This window comes from Ambystoma mexicanum, chromosome 2q (assembly GCF_040938575.1).
Source record: "Ambystoma mexicanum isolate Mex_15411 chromosome 2q, UKY_AmexF1_1, whole genome shotgun sequence".
NCBI lineage: Eukaryota > Metazoa > Chordata > Amphibia > Caudata > Ambystomatidae > Ambystoma > Ambystoma mexicanum.
In genome coordinates, this window is record NC_090924.1 from 546,737,874 (window position 1) to 546,753,730 (window position 15,857).

General features: G+C 42.9%; 1 protein-coding gene across 3 annotated transcripts in view; it reads right to left on the bottom strand.

The window, feature by feature from the left end:
- CRHR2 (corticotropin releasing hormone receptor 2) overlaps positions 1-15,857 on the bottom strand; it is a 2,206,543-nt gene that overhangs the window by 388,452 nt on the left and 1,802,234 nt on the right. For all 3 annotated transcript variants that reach the window (XM_069647696.1, XM_069647698.1, XM_069647697.1), the window contains one exon: positions 4,437-4,590. In XM_069647696.1, coding sequence (XP_069503797.1) covers positions 4,437-4,590 — 154 coding nt within the window. The remainder of the gene's footprint in view (positions 1-4,436; positions 4,591-15,857) is intronic.

The window sequence follows — 15,857 nt, forward strand, 5'->3', positions numbered from 1 at the left end:
GCCAATGTGTATTCACAGGGAGATTCCATTAGCACTCTGTTGACATTGTGATGCCTCTGATTAGCTGTAAAAACTCAATGAAACTTTAAAAGGTTCCTGCAAGCTGATTCTGAAAGAATAACAGTTCAAAAGCGCAAAGTGATACATGTTTCTATGACCATGAGAAATCGATCTTGCACATATGCTATCTATATTAGGTTATCACTATAGCTTGCCTCTTAACATTTGGCCATAATGCGTTTGTATTATTATTCTTGCAACTTTAGAAGAATACAAATACATTGTGATCGTGCAATGATTATATTATTCATCAGGCCAAAGTGTATAGTTTGTTAGAATGAAAGCCATACTATTCTTCTAAGGGAACTGTCCAACACTTCAGTTTGTATTCTACTGAGTTAGGGATTGCATCACGATCAGGTCCAGTGCCAGAATTTAACAAAGATGCAAATACCAATGTCCCTCCATAAAGATCATATGTCCATCAGATCAGGATGCACCATGTACCTTGTTCTCCAAGTGCACGTAACTACACACACCGGGATTTGAGGGGTCCACCGTTTGGTGGAAGCCTGTTATCAATTTCAAGGAGTAGCGAATTACAGTAATCTAAGGACTCAGCACACCAGGTGCCTCCATGTACAACTGGTGCTATTTCCTGCCTCTTCAGTCTGGGATTTAAAGACCTCCAGAGGTCAAGACCAAACAAGACCTTGAGAATGGTTGTTCCACCCACTCCAAAGAGTCAAAGCACTGACAATGGTCTTCTAAAATCAGCAGCCAGACCAGGCTCCAATGGGACTTTAGCAAAAGTCAGTCACCAGGCCTTTTCAGGATCGGTCCACAGGTCTTCAGAAGTCTTCACGGCTATGCAGCATACATTGCTTCTCTTCAGATTTCAGGGGAATGGATGCAGGACTAGTCTTCTTATGGCAAACCTCTGGTGAGCACATAAACTCAGCAGAACCAATGGAACAACTACCCCTCACACACAACCCAGCAGTTGTCCAATCAGGGTCCACCATTGGTGAAACTCATGCATACACTCCAGACATATTCAAACAAGTTTGATGATAGGGACCAGCCAGTCCCAGCCCAATTCTTGGCTTCCAACACACACGTCCTGCACTAGCCCATAATAACCACTGCTTTTCCAAGCAAATACATGACCATAAAAGTATTTTCCTGACCTGGCAAGGCAGGAAACAGGCTAAGAAACAAAATGGCCAAAGAACACGCGAAAAACCTTGCAGCACTTCTTTTTTAGGACACTAGCCATAGCTATTCGCCAAACCTGGTAAAAGCGAGAGAGCTAAAATAAATAAAAAGGTACAAATATTGAAAAAGTAACTGCTGCCACAGTTTGTCTATAGGCACATTTGAAAGTAACCAAAAAAATCATCTGAGTGTAGTCTAAGGTGATACAAAAGTATACCAATTGCACTGAACTGCAAGGTGCTGTGTGCAACATGAAAAAGGTACCCAAAATAGATAACATCAAAACGGAAAACAGTTTCCATGCACTCACAGTCCCCATAACAAGTGAACAAAAGGCCACTGGAGGCTTCACTTCACTGTACAAGTTGTGACAAGCTGTAAAAACAAAACGCAAAACCTGATGGGGTCCATTGAATCTGGAGGAAATATTTATCCAAGAGAAAACGTTCTTAATAACAATCTTAGGTGGATTTCTGAATTGACAAAACTGAACAGTCTCCATTTCAGTTAGGCCACTGATTTGGCAGCTGTCAGAAAGTGTGAATTTATTAAACTCCTAGGGTGGGGCTTGTCATGCTTACATTTCTCCTACTTCCTAATAAACTCTTTATTTATTAATAAAAGATCTATGATCACTGGAATATGTGACCTGAAGATACGATTTGATGAAACCCTGAAAGAATCTAGAAGACTATCCAGATAGTGATACTTTGCCTGGGAGCTGCCTGCAGCTACTTAGGAAATGCCAGGATGTTGCTCTCAGTAAGCCTTGTCGTTCATGGGTATGATGCTGACCTGCTTTAGATCTTCTGAACCTCAAAACGGAACATCCACTAAAGATGTCTTCCTTCAAAGGTCACTATTCTTATAGAGGGACAGCTCCACCCTACTGATGAGGTCCAACCAGACCGAAACACGTGTCTGGGGTTACTGTTGATACTCTTGTTTAGAGGAGAATTGCCTAACATTTCGATGCTGGACTGCCCCAGGGCAGGACAAAGACTGATATGTTTTGGATATTTCTCCTCTGTGAAATATAGTGAGCTAAAGGATCTGGGTAAGACTGTCGTAACCTGGACTGAGGTCTGGCAGAGGGACTCCAAGGACACCCCTTTGTTAATTTACATAATTTAAGTAGTTTTGTGTTCCACCCTTACTAGGGGAATCCAGATGTGGACCCTATTCTCAGAGAAGCACAGCTCCACCCTACTGATGAGGTCCAACCACACTTATGCGATCTGAATGATACCTGGCCTAGTAGGATCGTTTTTCTGTGTATGAGGGGCAGATCTTCCATTGATTCGGCTGAGTTTATGTGCTCATCTGAGGTTTTCTGGAAGAACCTCAAAACCTTCCTCTTTGCCTCTGCTTTCTCTCCCCCTTTCCCCTGCTGAATTCCTGGCAGAAACGGCACTGGTTACCTGGCCACCCTTTCTGATTCTCTGGCCCAGGCCCCGCCAGTTGCCCACCTGCACTGCCTCCCTGGCAACCCCTGCACCTGGGGACTGTTTTCTGTATCCCTACAGCCCCCCTACCAGCACTTATGTCTGCACTTACTCTGCACTTGCCACCAGTGGCTGTTTTAATTGATCATATTTATTCTACTATCCCATGTACTGCACTTTCCCTCTCCCTTCCCCACGTACTTTTCCCTTTCCCCCTCCCTATGCACTTGAGTGATCTGAATGATACCTGGCCTAGTAGGATCGTTGTTCTGTCTTCCCTTTGTTCCCCCTCCCCTGCCTCGTCGCTCCTTGAAACACTTGTGTATAGGCGTGTTATAAATGCTATATCATATCATACCAACACTCGTGTCTGGTGTTGCTGTGGTACTCTTGTTCACAGGAGAATTGCCCAGCATTTTGATACTGGACTGCCCCAGGGCAGCACAAAGACTGCTATGTTTTGTATATTTCTCCTCTGTGAAAGATAGTGAGGCCAAGAATCTGGGTAAGGCTCTCGTAACCAGGACTAATGTCTGGCAGAGGGACTTCCCATGACCTCCACTTGTTTTTTCATTTGAAGGTTTTCAGCTGCTGGAATCCTACCATACTGAACCCGGCCTAAAACATACCTGCACTTCAGCAGGTCTCTTCCATGACCCCCTGCTGCTACCACAACACAAAGCAGCCCCCAGCAGCTCTCCCAATGCCACATGAATCTTTGAACACTCTGGAATATACACCTGTCGCCCCTGACCCTAACTGAAGTCCAGTTTCTGACAGCTCCAGTTCGAGATGTCCAGAAAATGCCAATCAAGATTTACAATCCACATAGTTGGCTGTGCTTTCAACTCAATCATTCTTCTGCTGTCTAAAATCCAGCATTTGGGCAGCTGAATTGTCCAGACAGACTCCAATAGACTCAATGCAGGGTCCCATGTTTGCAGAAAACCAGGCAGTAGCAAAGAACCCTGACAATATACCTCACCTATAGACGCAATGTTAATCTTATTATTAGCTTCACAACAATCTCCTGTTCATCCAATCATACCTCACCTGGCTACTAACCTGTATCCTGAGGTAGGCTGTGATTAAGTTGAGGTTGTTCGCTCAGGAAAATCTCTGAACAAATACGGATATAGGGATCCCTTGTTAGAGCTAAAAAACACTTTTGCCCCTCTAACCACGGAATTAACCATATTGGTAATATCTCAAATACTTTCAACTGATTGCTTGAAACTAAAACATTGACTTCTTCTGTACAGTCACATCCTACCTAACTTCAACAGTGATACATTATTCAAAATACACACATGCATGTACATTCCTTTAATCAAGGTGAGAACTGGGTCGCATTATATCTCGCTGCCTCACTCAACTTAAGAGCATGGCCTAAATTGCTCAGCCACAGCTACCCATGAGTGAGCAAAGAGAACCCAGGAATCTCTGTCCTGCCTATAAAAAAGAAAACCTATAATATGAATACATTCAAATGTAGTTTCCTTGCAATATCACACTTTACCCTCATTAAACGTTGAAACAAATCCCACAAATGTGAACCATGTTTCACTCATGAAATGTGAGGTGAAATAATGTTTAAATATTTCAGTGGTATGAGATTTCTCTGTAATTATGTATGTCAGACATAGAAGCTCCATATGTACGTCATAAATAGATAGTAGGATGTTAAGTATGCACTAACTCTTCACATTTATCAATGATAGGTCCATGTGGTCTAAACAATCACACAGTGCAAGGAGTGGAAGGCTTACTTACACCATCCTATGAAGAGAAAGACCCATTTCCTTAATTTGTCAGTGGAGTAGGTCATTACGATAGCTGTATGCAAGTAGCATCCCTCCACAAACATCCAAAAGAAGTTGGTCACCACAAAGTAATTGTAGATGGTTGTAATACACCGACACCATGCCTGCAAAAAAGGACATCATTGAAATTACAACAATATTAAGTATTTGCAGTCACATTTTGATAAAATGCAGACTTACTGAAAGCATTTTCCATGTCCTAATACAGATACCCGTTACATAATCAAAATCATTATTCACATTTCACCACCCAGTACGACGTTATTTTATTTTTTAAGAAAGAAAACACGGTTTAAAGACATTTGTGGGTGTATTGTGTTTCCATTGAAACTCTTTTAGGAGAAAACACATTTGCTGTGTATGAAAATGTTCACGAAGTCAAAAGTTTGTTTATACATTGTGTTTAACAACATTGAAATGGTTTCTGTCCAAAGTATGGTTGGAATTGTATTAAGTTGTGCAATGAAAATCATTGTGTTCGCATTCAGACCACTGAATGCCAGAGTTAGTTCACAAACACCATCACTCCTTAATCAGATCCCACCTCTGCGTGTGTCCATCTGCCAAAAAACAATCGCTCCTCTAATTTTAAACAAATTAACATAATGACCCCAGCACACAAGTCAACCAGCCTGCCTCCCCTCTGTAAAAAAAAAACAAAAAAAAACAAATAGCATTCTGCTTGACATGTTCCTGTCACATGTTAACCAAGTTCAGGTCGGTACTAACTCCTGCAGTGTAAACCCCCATGCCAGGCCCTTGTTGCCCCAGCAGCAAAATATGGTCTCTCTTACATGTTAGTGAGCTATTGTTTAGTGCACTGCATATATTATACAGCACAGTGGTTTCCTTCCAGGCGTAGCTATGCCACTCACCATATCAAACTTCCTGATATGTAGATTATGGTCATGGTTTCAGAATGGATTTTTAAAGAAAATTGTTTCATTGAATCATACACTATATCTCCAATTAATAAACTCCTAAATTCCTCCTGTGTCCTTAGCTCATTGATTTTTACCATTAATTATGCATACATGCAGCGCCTTCTTTAACTACTTGGAGGGGTCATTGTATGGTCCTATGTGTTTTCGTTAACAATCTTAGGAACAGGAGCTATTCAATTTTGAAAACTTTATCTGAAAAGGAAGACGGCTTGTCTGTGTACGTTCATATCAAGCATTCAAAGTTCAAAAAGCTCAAGACGGGCGTTTTTTGGACAAGTTGTCTGCAAGCAGTTTGCCACTTTCAAATTGGAATTAAACGTCTGAATATATTCATTGATTAAACATACAATATATTCGCCCCTGAAGAATGTTCCCAATTAGAGTTAACAGAAACATGTTGGGCTCTAAGGACTTCGACTAGTGATACATTTGCAGTACCTATAGGAGTTTTTTCAACCACTATGTCATTTTGAATATTCTTTACATTGTTATCACATGGTGTGGTGATGGTTTTATAATTGGTGTTTCTAGTGAGTGAATATGTTTTGTAGAATAACTGTGTCAATGCTTCAATGAAATGTATGTCCTATTCTTTTTAAAACTGCTTTTATTTGAACTATTTTTGAATAAAATAATGTTTATATTTTCTTATCAGTGCTGGGTTGATTTAATGATTTACGGCACTGTGTAACGAATACCTACACAACTGAGGGGATTTTTTTTTGTTTTATGATTAATGTTTGCACCCGGTAAACTCCCCCAGGAATCTGGGTCCGTCTTCTGTGTGTATTCGAAGTCAAAATGTCCACGAAGTTTCTCATTGCAAGAGCCTTTATATCCTGCCACCTCTGCAACAGCTTCACAACTCTGAGACCATCACTGCTCTGTGGGGATTACTAGATTCCTCTAAGTTTCACTACTTTATTTATTTATAAAGTTGCATAGAGTTCACGTTAGGCCCCCAAAGGGTGCCGGCGGGCTGAACATTAAGGAGCAAGATGGGGACAGAAAAAGTGAGCCAATGCATTTGTAAGGGCGGGCACTGATGGTATGAGGAAAGGGTAAGGCACACGTTGAGCCTGGTCTGGGAAATCGATTTTGTTTCTGCTAAGGGGGAAATGTGACAAGTAGAATAAATGCATTCAGAAGGGGGGAGGTGAGGTGAAGGTGAATCCAAGATATGAACACTCAGAGCAATAGGATGCAAATCTCAGTCTAAAGGAATATGTGGGATAATGGTGCGGTGGCCATAATGGGGAGAACAGAGATAAGACAGGCGAGGTTGAATGTGAAGTGAGTGGGGGTGAAAGCAGGACTCTGTCACAATAAGTGTGTTGGGAACACAAGCAAAAGCTAATGCCATCATTTGAAATATTTTATTTATTATGGTTTGTGGCATATAGAAACCAAAATAAGAGAGAAAAGAACATAGTATTCAACACAACAACATGTCCTTCAATCAGCAACATTTTGAACTGACTTGATGTTTCTTGGCAGCATCAAGACCTTTGTAGAGTCTCAAGATACATCCGAAATCTCCCCGAATGTCTTAGTCTCATCACCAGCTCAGAGAACTAACGGATATTGGACCTAGTAAACTTAAGCAGACTCTGCTTACAGGTCCGGAAAGCTCTCTCTCCATCTCACTTATATTACACAAAATACCTAATATACAGCCACCAGGTGACATAAGCAATTCTTCCCCCAAAGGTTATTGAATTGTTTCTGAAAAACTCCTTCCAGAATGATTGTATCGAGAGGCAACACCACACCATATGCATGACGTTAGGAGCTATATCTGGTGCAGTTTGCCACATTTGCCTCACTGAATCTCACTGTACTATTAATGTAAGACTCTGAACTGTATCAGTGTGTGAGAGTGCTATATCAATAACGGATTAACATGCTGCAGCAGATAGGTCCATTGTGTATCTGCCAAGTGCTTAACCAGATCTGTTTAGGCTAAAGGCTTAACCAGGTTTTCTCCCAGTTAACTCAATGAACCAGTCTCAGCCTTGCAATGAAAGATTGTAAGGGGCACCGCAGTCTTCAGGCCGGGTTTAGAACAACCCATTGGGTAAGTCATCATTAAGGGCCATTGCACCATTAATGGCCTCTGGGTAAGCAATTTCATAGATCCTCAGTGATGAGCTAACTTGCATACACCATAAAGCACATTTAGTCGTCATTCCGCACAACACCCGATAATGTCGTACGTAATGAAGGATACATCAGGAAAAAGAACATCAAGCCCGATAGGCCCAGGCTCTACACAACCCATCACAGACGTGTATCGAAAGTAATCAGGAGCCTTCTATCTCATTATTATTTATTATGGAGCCTGGATGAAGAGTATCTAGCAATTTTCAGTCTTGTTTGGACCGTCAAGCATGCCCATACCGCTATGCCACCTGTGTCTATAACTTTGATGGGTCCTCTTGGTTGCTCTATCATAATGTTTGCCAAAGTGCAGGATTGATGCAGCTCTCACTCAAAGTACAGATCAATGTACATTTCCTGCCTGTGCACTCATAGCAGGCATTATACATCAAGTGTCAACATAGTGCATTTCTAAATCTGGGATACCTTCTCCGCCCACGCCCAGAGACAGAAGCACAGTAGAACAGTTCACCCTGGGCCACTTCCCGTGGCACACAGTTTTCTGGACAATCAAGTAGTTGTACGAAAGCATATTTGCAAGTTTAATGGGAAAATTAGAGAACACATATAGGAGTTTGCCAAAAATCACCATGCAAAGTATGGAGATCCTACCCAGGATAGTGAGAGGAAGAGACAATTACCCGATCTTCAAAATATGTGAACAATGCTTCACAGTTAAGCTCAGTCATTCTCGTGAATGTGTCAACTGGATACCAAGGAATAGGACTGTTTGATGTTGCCACACTCGATGTGATGGAATCCTCATGTTCTGAGCACTTGGCATCAAAGGGAAGATCACAGACTTGGCCCCGATTCATCACCAATCCTGAGACCAGCCAGAAGCATGCTACCTCATCCACACCAGCTGCAAGCTTTTAACTGGAGCCTTGTCATGAACCCTTAAATCAACATATATAGATAGAAACATTGATATTAACCCCCCCCCCCATGTTCATCATATTCCCTGGTATCGCCTCAAAATAATGGAAAAAAATGACGTAGAGAAAAAGCGGAATCCGATTACATCGAAGAAGGGGAGCAGGGTTGTGGGGGTGTCGCCCGCCCCTCTTGTTTGGTATAATTGGAGCTGGGGTTGCGGGGCAGTCCCTGCAATGTCAAAGCGGGAAACAGGGACTTGCACATAGATGTGCTATCTATGTGAGCACTGCGTGGCTGCATTATCACCATATATATTGCAAACATTAAGGGGTAGAGTGGATATTCCTGGCGTGTAATCACGATGAGCCTGATCTGAGGTGATATATTATCATTTGCAAATACGCGTGCAACCGGTTCCGCATAGAAGAATGTTCTCAATTCCAAGAAACACTCACCAATCCCTGTCTTGCAGAGTACAGCGACCAAGAAAGGTCATTCTATTATATTGAATGCCTTCCATATGTCTAGGAGGACTGCAACTATTTGAAGATCAGGGATGAGTATTGCAAAAATAGTTTGAAAAATGATTGTGAGTAGAGCGTCATGCAACAAATCCATAAGAACAGGTAGCACTACATCGGGCATCACCCACCTCAGTCTGCCAGCCATGGCTGATGCCATTTATTCGGGCATTGGGATTTATCACATTGTGGTGAGGGCCAACAGAAGCCTCAGGATACAGAAGGAAATGTGGTTCTGCTTGTATTGCCAGACAGTAGAGGATTGTGACAAGTCTAAAACTAAACTAACAATTGAGAGAATACTTAAATGTAACAGGGACCTATATAAACACAACTCTGCAACAAGGGTCATTGAGGGTTACAAAGACGCTGTGCAAGCCTATGCTAAACTAAACAGGGCCTACTGCCTTGAATCCAAGTTCCCATAATTAAGCAAGGACCAAAGGCAAGGCTGTTTCACCCAGGAGGCTTGTCTGCACACTTACTGTCACTCACAGGGGGGGTTCAGTTCACCAGAAACGTCCTTCAAATTAATCTCTGAGTGTGATGTCAGGTTTCCTCTGCCCCATGTCCTCAGCTGATTCTGAGACTTCAGGCATACTTCTGGCCCACAACACACGGTGATGTGGCATCACAAAAGCCCAATACAGTCTCACAGTGTGCAGGGGTTCATTCCACCCCAAGGCTGTGCTCTAGCATAAATCAAGATTTTAGTTATGGTACTCACCAGACTGTGGGCTGCTTCCTTAGTTCTCAGGGCCCGGGCGATCTAGTTCTCAGGACCCAAGACTGACATATGTCCCTCATTTGGTGCCACTTTTTACCTCTCTGACTCCTTTCTCCTTTCCTCCACCACTCCATTTTTTTTCTCCTCGTCCTCCTGATATACTCCTCCTCCTTCTACCCCGCCTCCTTATCAAATCTCTTCCTTTCTGTGCCCCTCCTCCCTGCTGCTCTCGGTCTCTAACCTTTTCCAGATGTATATTTCCTGTGACTCCACTCTTCTCTCTCCCCCCTCCTTCTCCAACCATTCGCCTTGCTTCCATCTTGCTTTCTTGCCTTCTCAGAATGCCATCCTTACTCCCTCACTGCCTGCTAGCTCTGGAACTTTGTATAAGCAGTGCATGTGACTTGGTGCTCAGCATTTAGATGCCTCTGTGATTGGTATATACATGCACCTTAGGCGTTCCTAAGGTTGTCCTTCCTAAGGCTTTCTAATGCCCCAGGTGTGTCTGCTATGTCTTCTACCTGCTTCTACGTGCTCCACATATGCAGTTCCACATGCCGATTGTTCAATATGTGTCACTGCTCTCTTAGGATCAGTTAATTTCACAATTTGTTAACCTGGACTGGAAATGGCTTCCTTGCAGCTCTTTGCTTGTGTTCCCTCTGCAGGCCCATCTGTGATTTGTCACCCAGAAGCGGGCCCGTGTGTGAGCCTCTCTTGGGTCTCTCCCTTTGGATGAGTCTATGAGTGGGTCTGTGATTTCTCTTGTAATCTCTCTAGTCATCTTCTCTCCCATTAATTCCTGTATGGTTAGTAGCACCCATCTAAAGCCTATTAAAGTGATCCTTCATTTTCATTGTATGATTCTCCTCCTATGGGTGTTGGTGCAATAATACTAAGTAGGCTAGAGAGGGGACAGAGGCTGAAGGAATCCTCCAAATACTGCCACCAGGGTCTGCACTAGAGAGCATCACAAAGTGGGAGTATTCCCTGGGTCTTAGAGACTCCCACTCCTAGCTTCAGACATGAGGCATCCTCACTGGTGATATCAAGAGAAAGAGTGCATCATTCAGGAGACTGGTGGATACACAGTGAAGGGAAAGTGAGTGACTGACTGGCAGAATTCAGGTAGGTTTCTAGTATTGAGGTTGATGAGGACAAGAAGGGAAACTAATGAATAAGAGAGTCTGAAGGGAAATAATGCGTGTAGAGATTTCAGGGAAATGTAATTTTCGTGAAAGCAATGTGGTAACCTAAGAGCTATGTGCTGGTGCTGAACATGTCAGACCTCCATCATTTTGCATGAGAAAGGTTGCATACAATGTAAGGGAAGGTAAGTTGGTCTTATGTGGGACGTCTTCTGATCTTTTTGCAGCCTCTTGGCACTAATTACTGCTGGAGTAGCTGGGCAAAGGGTTAGTGGGATTAAAGGACAATTCAATATGTGTGCCAGACAGAATCAAAGTGAGTTTGTATTGGACACTTGGGAAACCCCACATGTTGCAAATGGCTGTACTGTACTGTACTTATTAGATTTGTGACATAAGCACTGCTACGTCTGGGAAAGTACTTTGGTGGATTGAGAGTTTGTTTGTTTGTTTTATTATTTGTAATGTGCACCAGACCTAAGGGTATCAGGGCGCAACAGATACAAGAATATGCAAAGCTTAGTTACAGTAAATCATACAATGCAATACATTACTATACAAAGCAGGATATACAGATATTTACAGATATTGTACATAAAGATGGATAAGGTAGAGTCGAGGTAAAAACATAGTGTTTTTACCTCCTGGGCTACCTTAATGAGGTTACCGTCAATTATGAAGGAGGCGTAGTCAGGTCCTAATTTTTTTAGGTTAGTAGGGGTACCCAAGATGAAGAGTTCTGTTTTATCATCATTCAGGCATAGACCATGCATGGCCATCCATGCTTGGATGATGATGTACACTCTATTTATCAAGGCCAAATCCTTGTCGTAATCCCATGTAAGTGTGAGGAGGATCTGAGTATCATCTGCATAGTTAGTTTCGGTGATACCAAGATGGTCCAGATCGTCGAAAAGGGACTTGGTAATGATATTGTACAGTGTGGGCGAGACGGAAGACCCCTGTGGCACCCCGCAGGTGATAGGTATGGGGTCTGCCGCTGCTGAGGGCGAGAAGACCCTCATTGTTCTGCCGCTTAGGAAAGATCTAATCCAAGTTATGGCATCTTTGGAGAAGTGTGCTGCTGTGTCGATATGGTTGCAAAGGATCTTATGATCCACCAAATCGAAAGCAGCCTGAGAGGTCCAGGAGTAGCAGCAAAGCTGTTTTACCACTGTCTTGTCGACTTGGGTTTTGAGATCGATGAGGGCAGTCTCTGTTCCATGTTGTGGACGGAAGCCTGAATGTCTGGCTCCTAGCAGTTGGTGTAATTCCAAATATTTTTGAATGTGCATGTAGGCAACTTTATCTAGTATTTCTAGTAGGAAAGGGACTGTTGTGATTGGCCTATAGTTGGTGGGATTTAAGGGATCTAAAGTAGTTTTTTTTTAAAGTGGGAGTACCCATGATTCTTTGAGGTTAGTATGGATGGTGCCGGTGGCAAAGGACACGTTGATGAGCTTGGATATGAAAGGTGACATGTTTCAAGCTGCATCCTTGATGAGTTGTGCCGGGCAGAGATAACCCTTGCAATTGGTTGGTTTGAGAGACAAAATCATTTTTTCCACCTCGATGATAGATACTTTAGAGAAGTTAAATTGGATGGGATGGTTTTCAGTGGTGTTCACGGATAATTTAGGTGTGGGTGGAACATTTAAAGATTTTTTTGGGATATTTTATTTTGTAATGTAGATACTTTATTGGCTAGTGTGTATTGGATATCTGAGCACCATTTTTTATCTTTGGTGCAAGTGTATGGTATTGCAATGGGAGACTCTAGTTCTTTAAGAATAGTAAATAATTCTTTCATATTGGAATTAGCCTGGGAATTAGCCTGGGAGATACAGGTGTCGCAGGGTTCCTGTTTAGCAAGGCAGATTTCTTTTTTGTAGAGTGATGAAAGTTTTGTAAGCTTTAGTTTGTTGGCTTCCGATGGTAGTAGTTTCCATGCACACTCGCAGTTTCTTTTTTGTTGCCTTAAATGTTTTAGGAATGCTGTAAACCATTTGTTTAAGTGGTTTTTTGACTTACCTGGTCTCAGTTTGAGAGGGGCAACCTGATCTAAGGAGAAAGCCATCATTTTGTTGTACTCATTGACCATGCCTTCTGGGTCGGTACTGTTAGGAAGTGAGTTAAGGGCGGGGAGGATTGCAGGGATGAGCCTATCCACTGTAATGCTCTTTTTATTTCTAGTTAAGGTGGGTGGAGCCCTAGGGGCAGGTATGGGGGGTCTGTTGGTGGAGAGTGTAAATGAGAGTAAGTAGCGGTCAGTCCAGGCTAGCGGTGAAGTGGCGAGGATGTTGGCATGGCAGTTGTAGTCTGCTACCCAGTCTAGTACGCTCCCTTTGTTTGTGGGTGGGGGTTTTGCTTCTTTGGGTAAGGCTGTATTCTGATAGGATGTTTGCTGTTGCTAAGGCAGATTGATCCAAAGGGTCATTGAATCCCAAATTGAGGTCCCCAAGTAGTAGTAATTGCATGGAGCTTTTGAGATTACTAGAGAGTATAGTATGGATGTCTTCCTCAAAAGTCCCGGTTGGGCCCGGGGGATGGTAGATCAAGTGGATATTGAGGGTTTGTGAGTTGATCAATGGTAATTTCACAGAAAGAGCTTTGCACGAGTGGATGTTGTAGGGGGTTGCTAATCTCATAGATAGGGTGCATTTACAGATAATGGCAATGTCTCCACCTCTGGTCCCTTGTCTATCTTGTCTTAAGATAGTATAGCCCTCAGAAACTGCTAGCATGAGAATGGGGCCTGCTGCAGCATGCAGCCATGTCTCAGTGATAGCAAGGAAGTCTAAATTATCGCTCAGGATCAGATCAGCAATCTCTGTGGCATGTGCTACTAGTGATCTAGAATTTATTAGAGCTCCTTTAATAAGCGGGCTCATGAGAGTTGGAGTTGCTAGGTGGGAGGTTAGATGGTCTTTATGTTTGGAGTGCTGGGGTGTGCAGTTTTTAGTCCTAGGAGGGCCGATGTATGCTACCTTTTTACCATGGGTGTTGGGTCAGGAAATGTTTTTGGGGTCCTCTTTCCTGTAGGGGTGTGTAGCGAGCTGATAGGAGGCTCATATATTTTGGCTAGTCTCGCTCTGAGACGCAAGTTCCTCACCTCCGTTTTACAAGGATTGCTCAGGATTAGGCATTGAAGGTCGTTCATAACTACGGGACGTTTAATTATAGTATTCTTAGTTAATGCGGGGTAAGGCATACTTGATAGGTCCCCAATGGATAGTGTATGGAGCCCTATAAAGCAGAGTGTAAAACTCAATGTGAAGAGTGGGATACAGGCAGGCTGGTGGTTGGCTGTAGTGAGCATGCTGGGACTTAGCTATGTGCTAAATGCAATAGTCAAAAGGTAAGGCACAATAGGCTAGATGCATACATAAGATGGTAGGGCACAGTCGGCTAGATGATTATATCAGATGGTAAGGCACAATCGTCTAAATGCAGAGGTCAGGTGGTGAGGCACAATAGGCAAATGCATAGGTCAAGTGATGAGGCACACTAGGCTGGATGCCTAGGTCAAATGGTAAGGCACAATAGGCAAATGCATAGGTAAAGTGATGAGGCACAATAGGCTAGATGCCTAAGTCAAATGGTAAGGCACAATAGGCAAATGCATAGGTCAAGTGGTGAGGCACAATAGGCAAATGCATAGGTCAAGTGGTGAGGCACAATAGGCTATATGCATAAATCAGCGACACAGAGAATTAGCAGTTAGTTCAAGTATGCAGGCATTAAACAGCAGCTACAAGTTGTCAGTGTAATGACAATAGGCATAGCAGCAATGAGGACCTAGCATGCACGGTACCGAGAGCATGAAGCAACGACATGGCAATGCAAACATAGGTGGCAGACACTCGGGCACTGTGGTATAGTTTGCAGGCTATGCACCCAAGAACAAAGTTATACGCACTGGAAGTCCAAGCCACTGCACATCTATCCCATGTAATATCTATGGACATACAGCTATGAGTGCAGCCTCTGGCCAGAAGCACTGAAGGATACCACACCTATAGAAAAACCACAACTACCACACATCACTAAGGTGGTTGTGGGGAGACCCATGCACCCAACAACAAAGTTATAACCTCTTCACTTACAAGCCAACATGGGTTTTATCTAGTGCAGTGGTTGTGTATACTTTTGGGTGCATGGTTGCAGGCTGTATGCCATACACCCAAGCATGTAGACACTGCGCACAACCACTGCAGGTATGGCCAGCTCCCAGAGTTTTGGGTACAAATTCAGTACATGCTACCTTTATAATGTTTCCTTCTATGGGCGTGCTACTGATTTTTATGCAACCACGGGTGTAATAAGCTGCATTGATTGTGGCCAGGGCCTACAGTCTTGGCTGCATGGCCATAGGCCATAGGCCGGACGCCATACTTTCAAGTCTGTAGGCACTTGCACAGCCACCGCAGCATGTCACAGCAATGGGTATACCTGTAGTATTCATTATTGATCAGATGTTTGTGGGGAGTGTGTACAGTCTAGCCTGCATGGCCGAAGGCCATGCACCCAAGAAGAAACTTCTAAGAACTGGAGTTATAAGCCACTTCACATCCATATATTGAAGTGTATGGACATACACCTAAGATTTTAGGCCCTGCCCACAATCACTGCAGCATATCACAGCTACAGAGACACCCCTAGTATTGAACATCACTCAGGTGGCTGTGGGGAGGTTCTGCAGCCATGCGTGCGTGGCCATAGGCCATGCACCCAACAGCACAGTTATATGTAGTTTTTTTTTTTTTTTTTTTTTCCTTTTATTGGTTTATAAAAAAACCTTTAAAGAAAATAACATTACATTTAATTAAGAAGCAATATCATAATTGACCAATAAACAAAGAAGACAGAGAATATCACAGAATAAAAAATATAAACAAAATGGACAGTTAAAATACTAAAAGCGAGAGCGAAGTAAGCACTGAGTTAGGCAAAATATATCACAGATCACTAACCAATATTTACATCAATTTG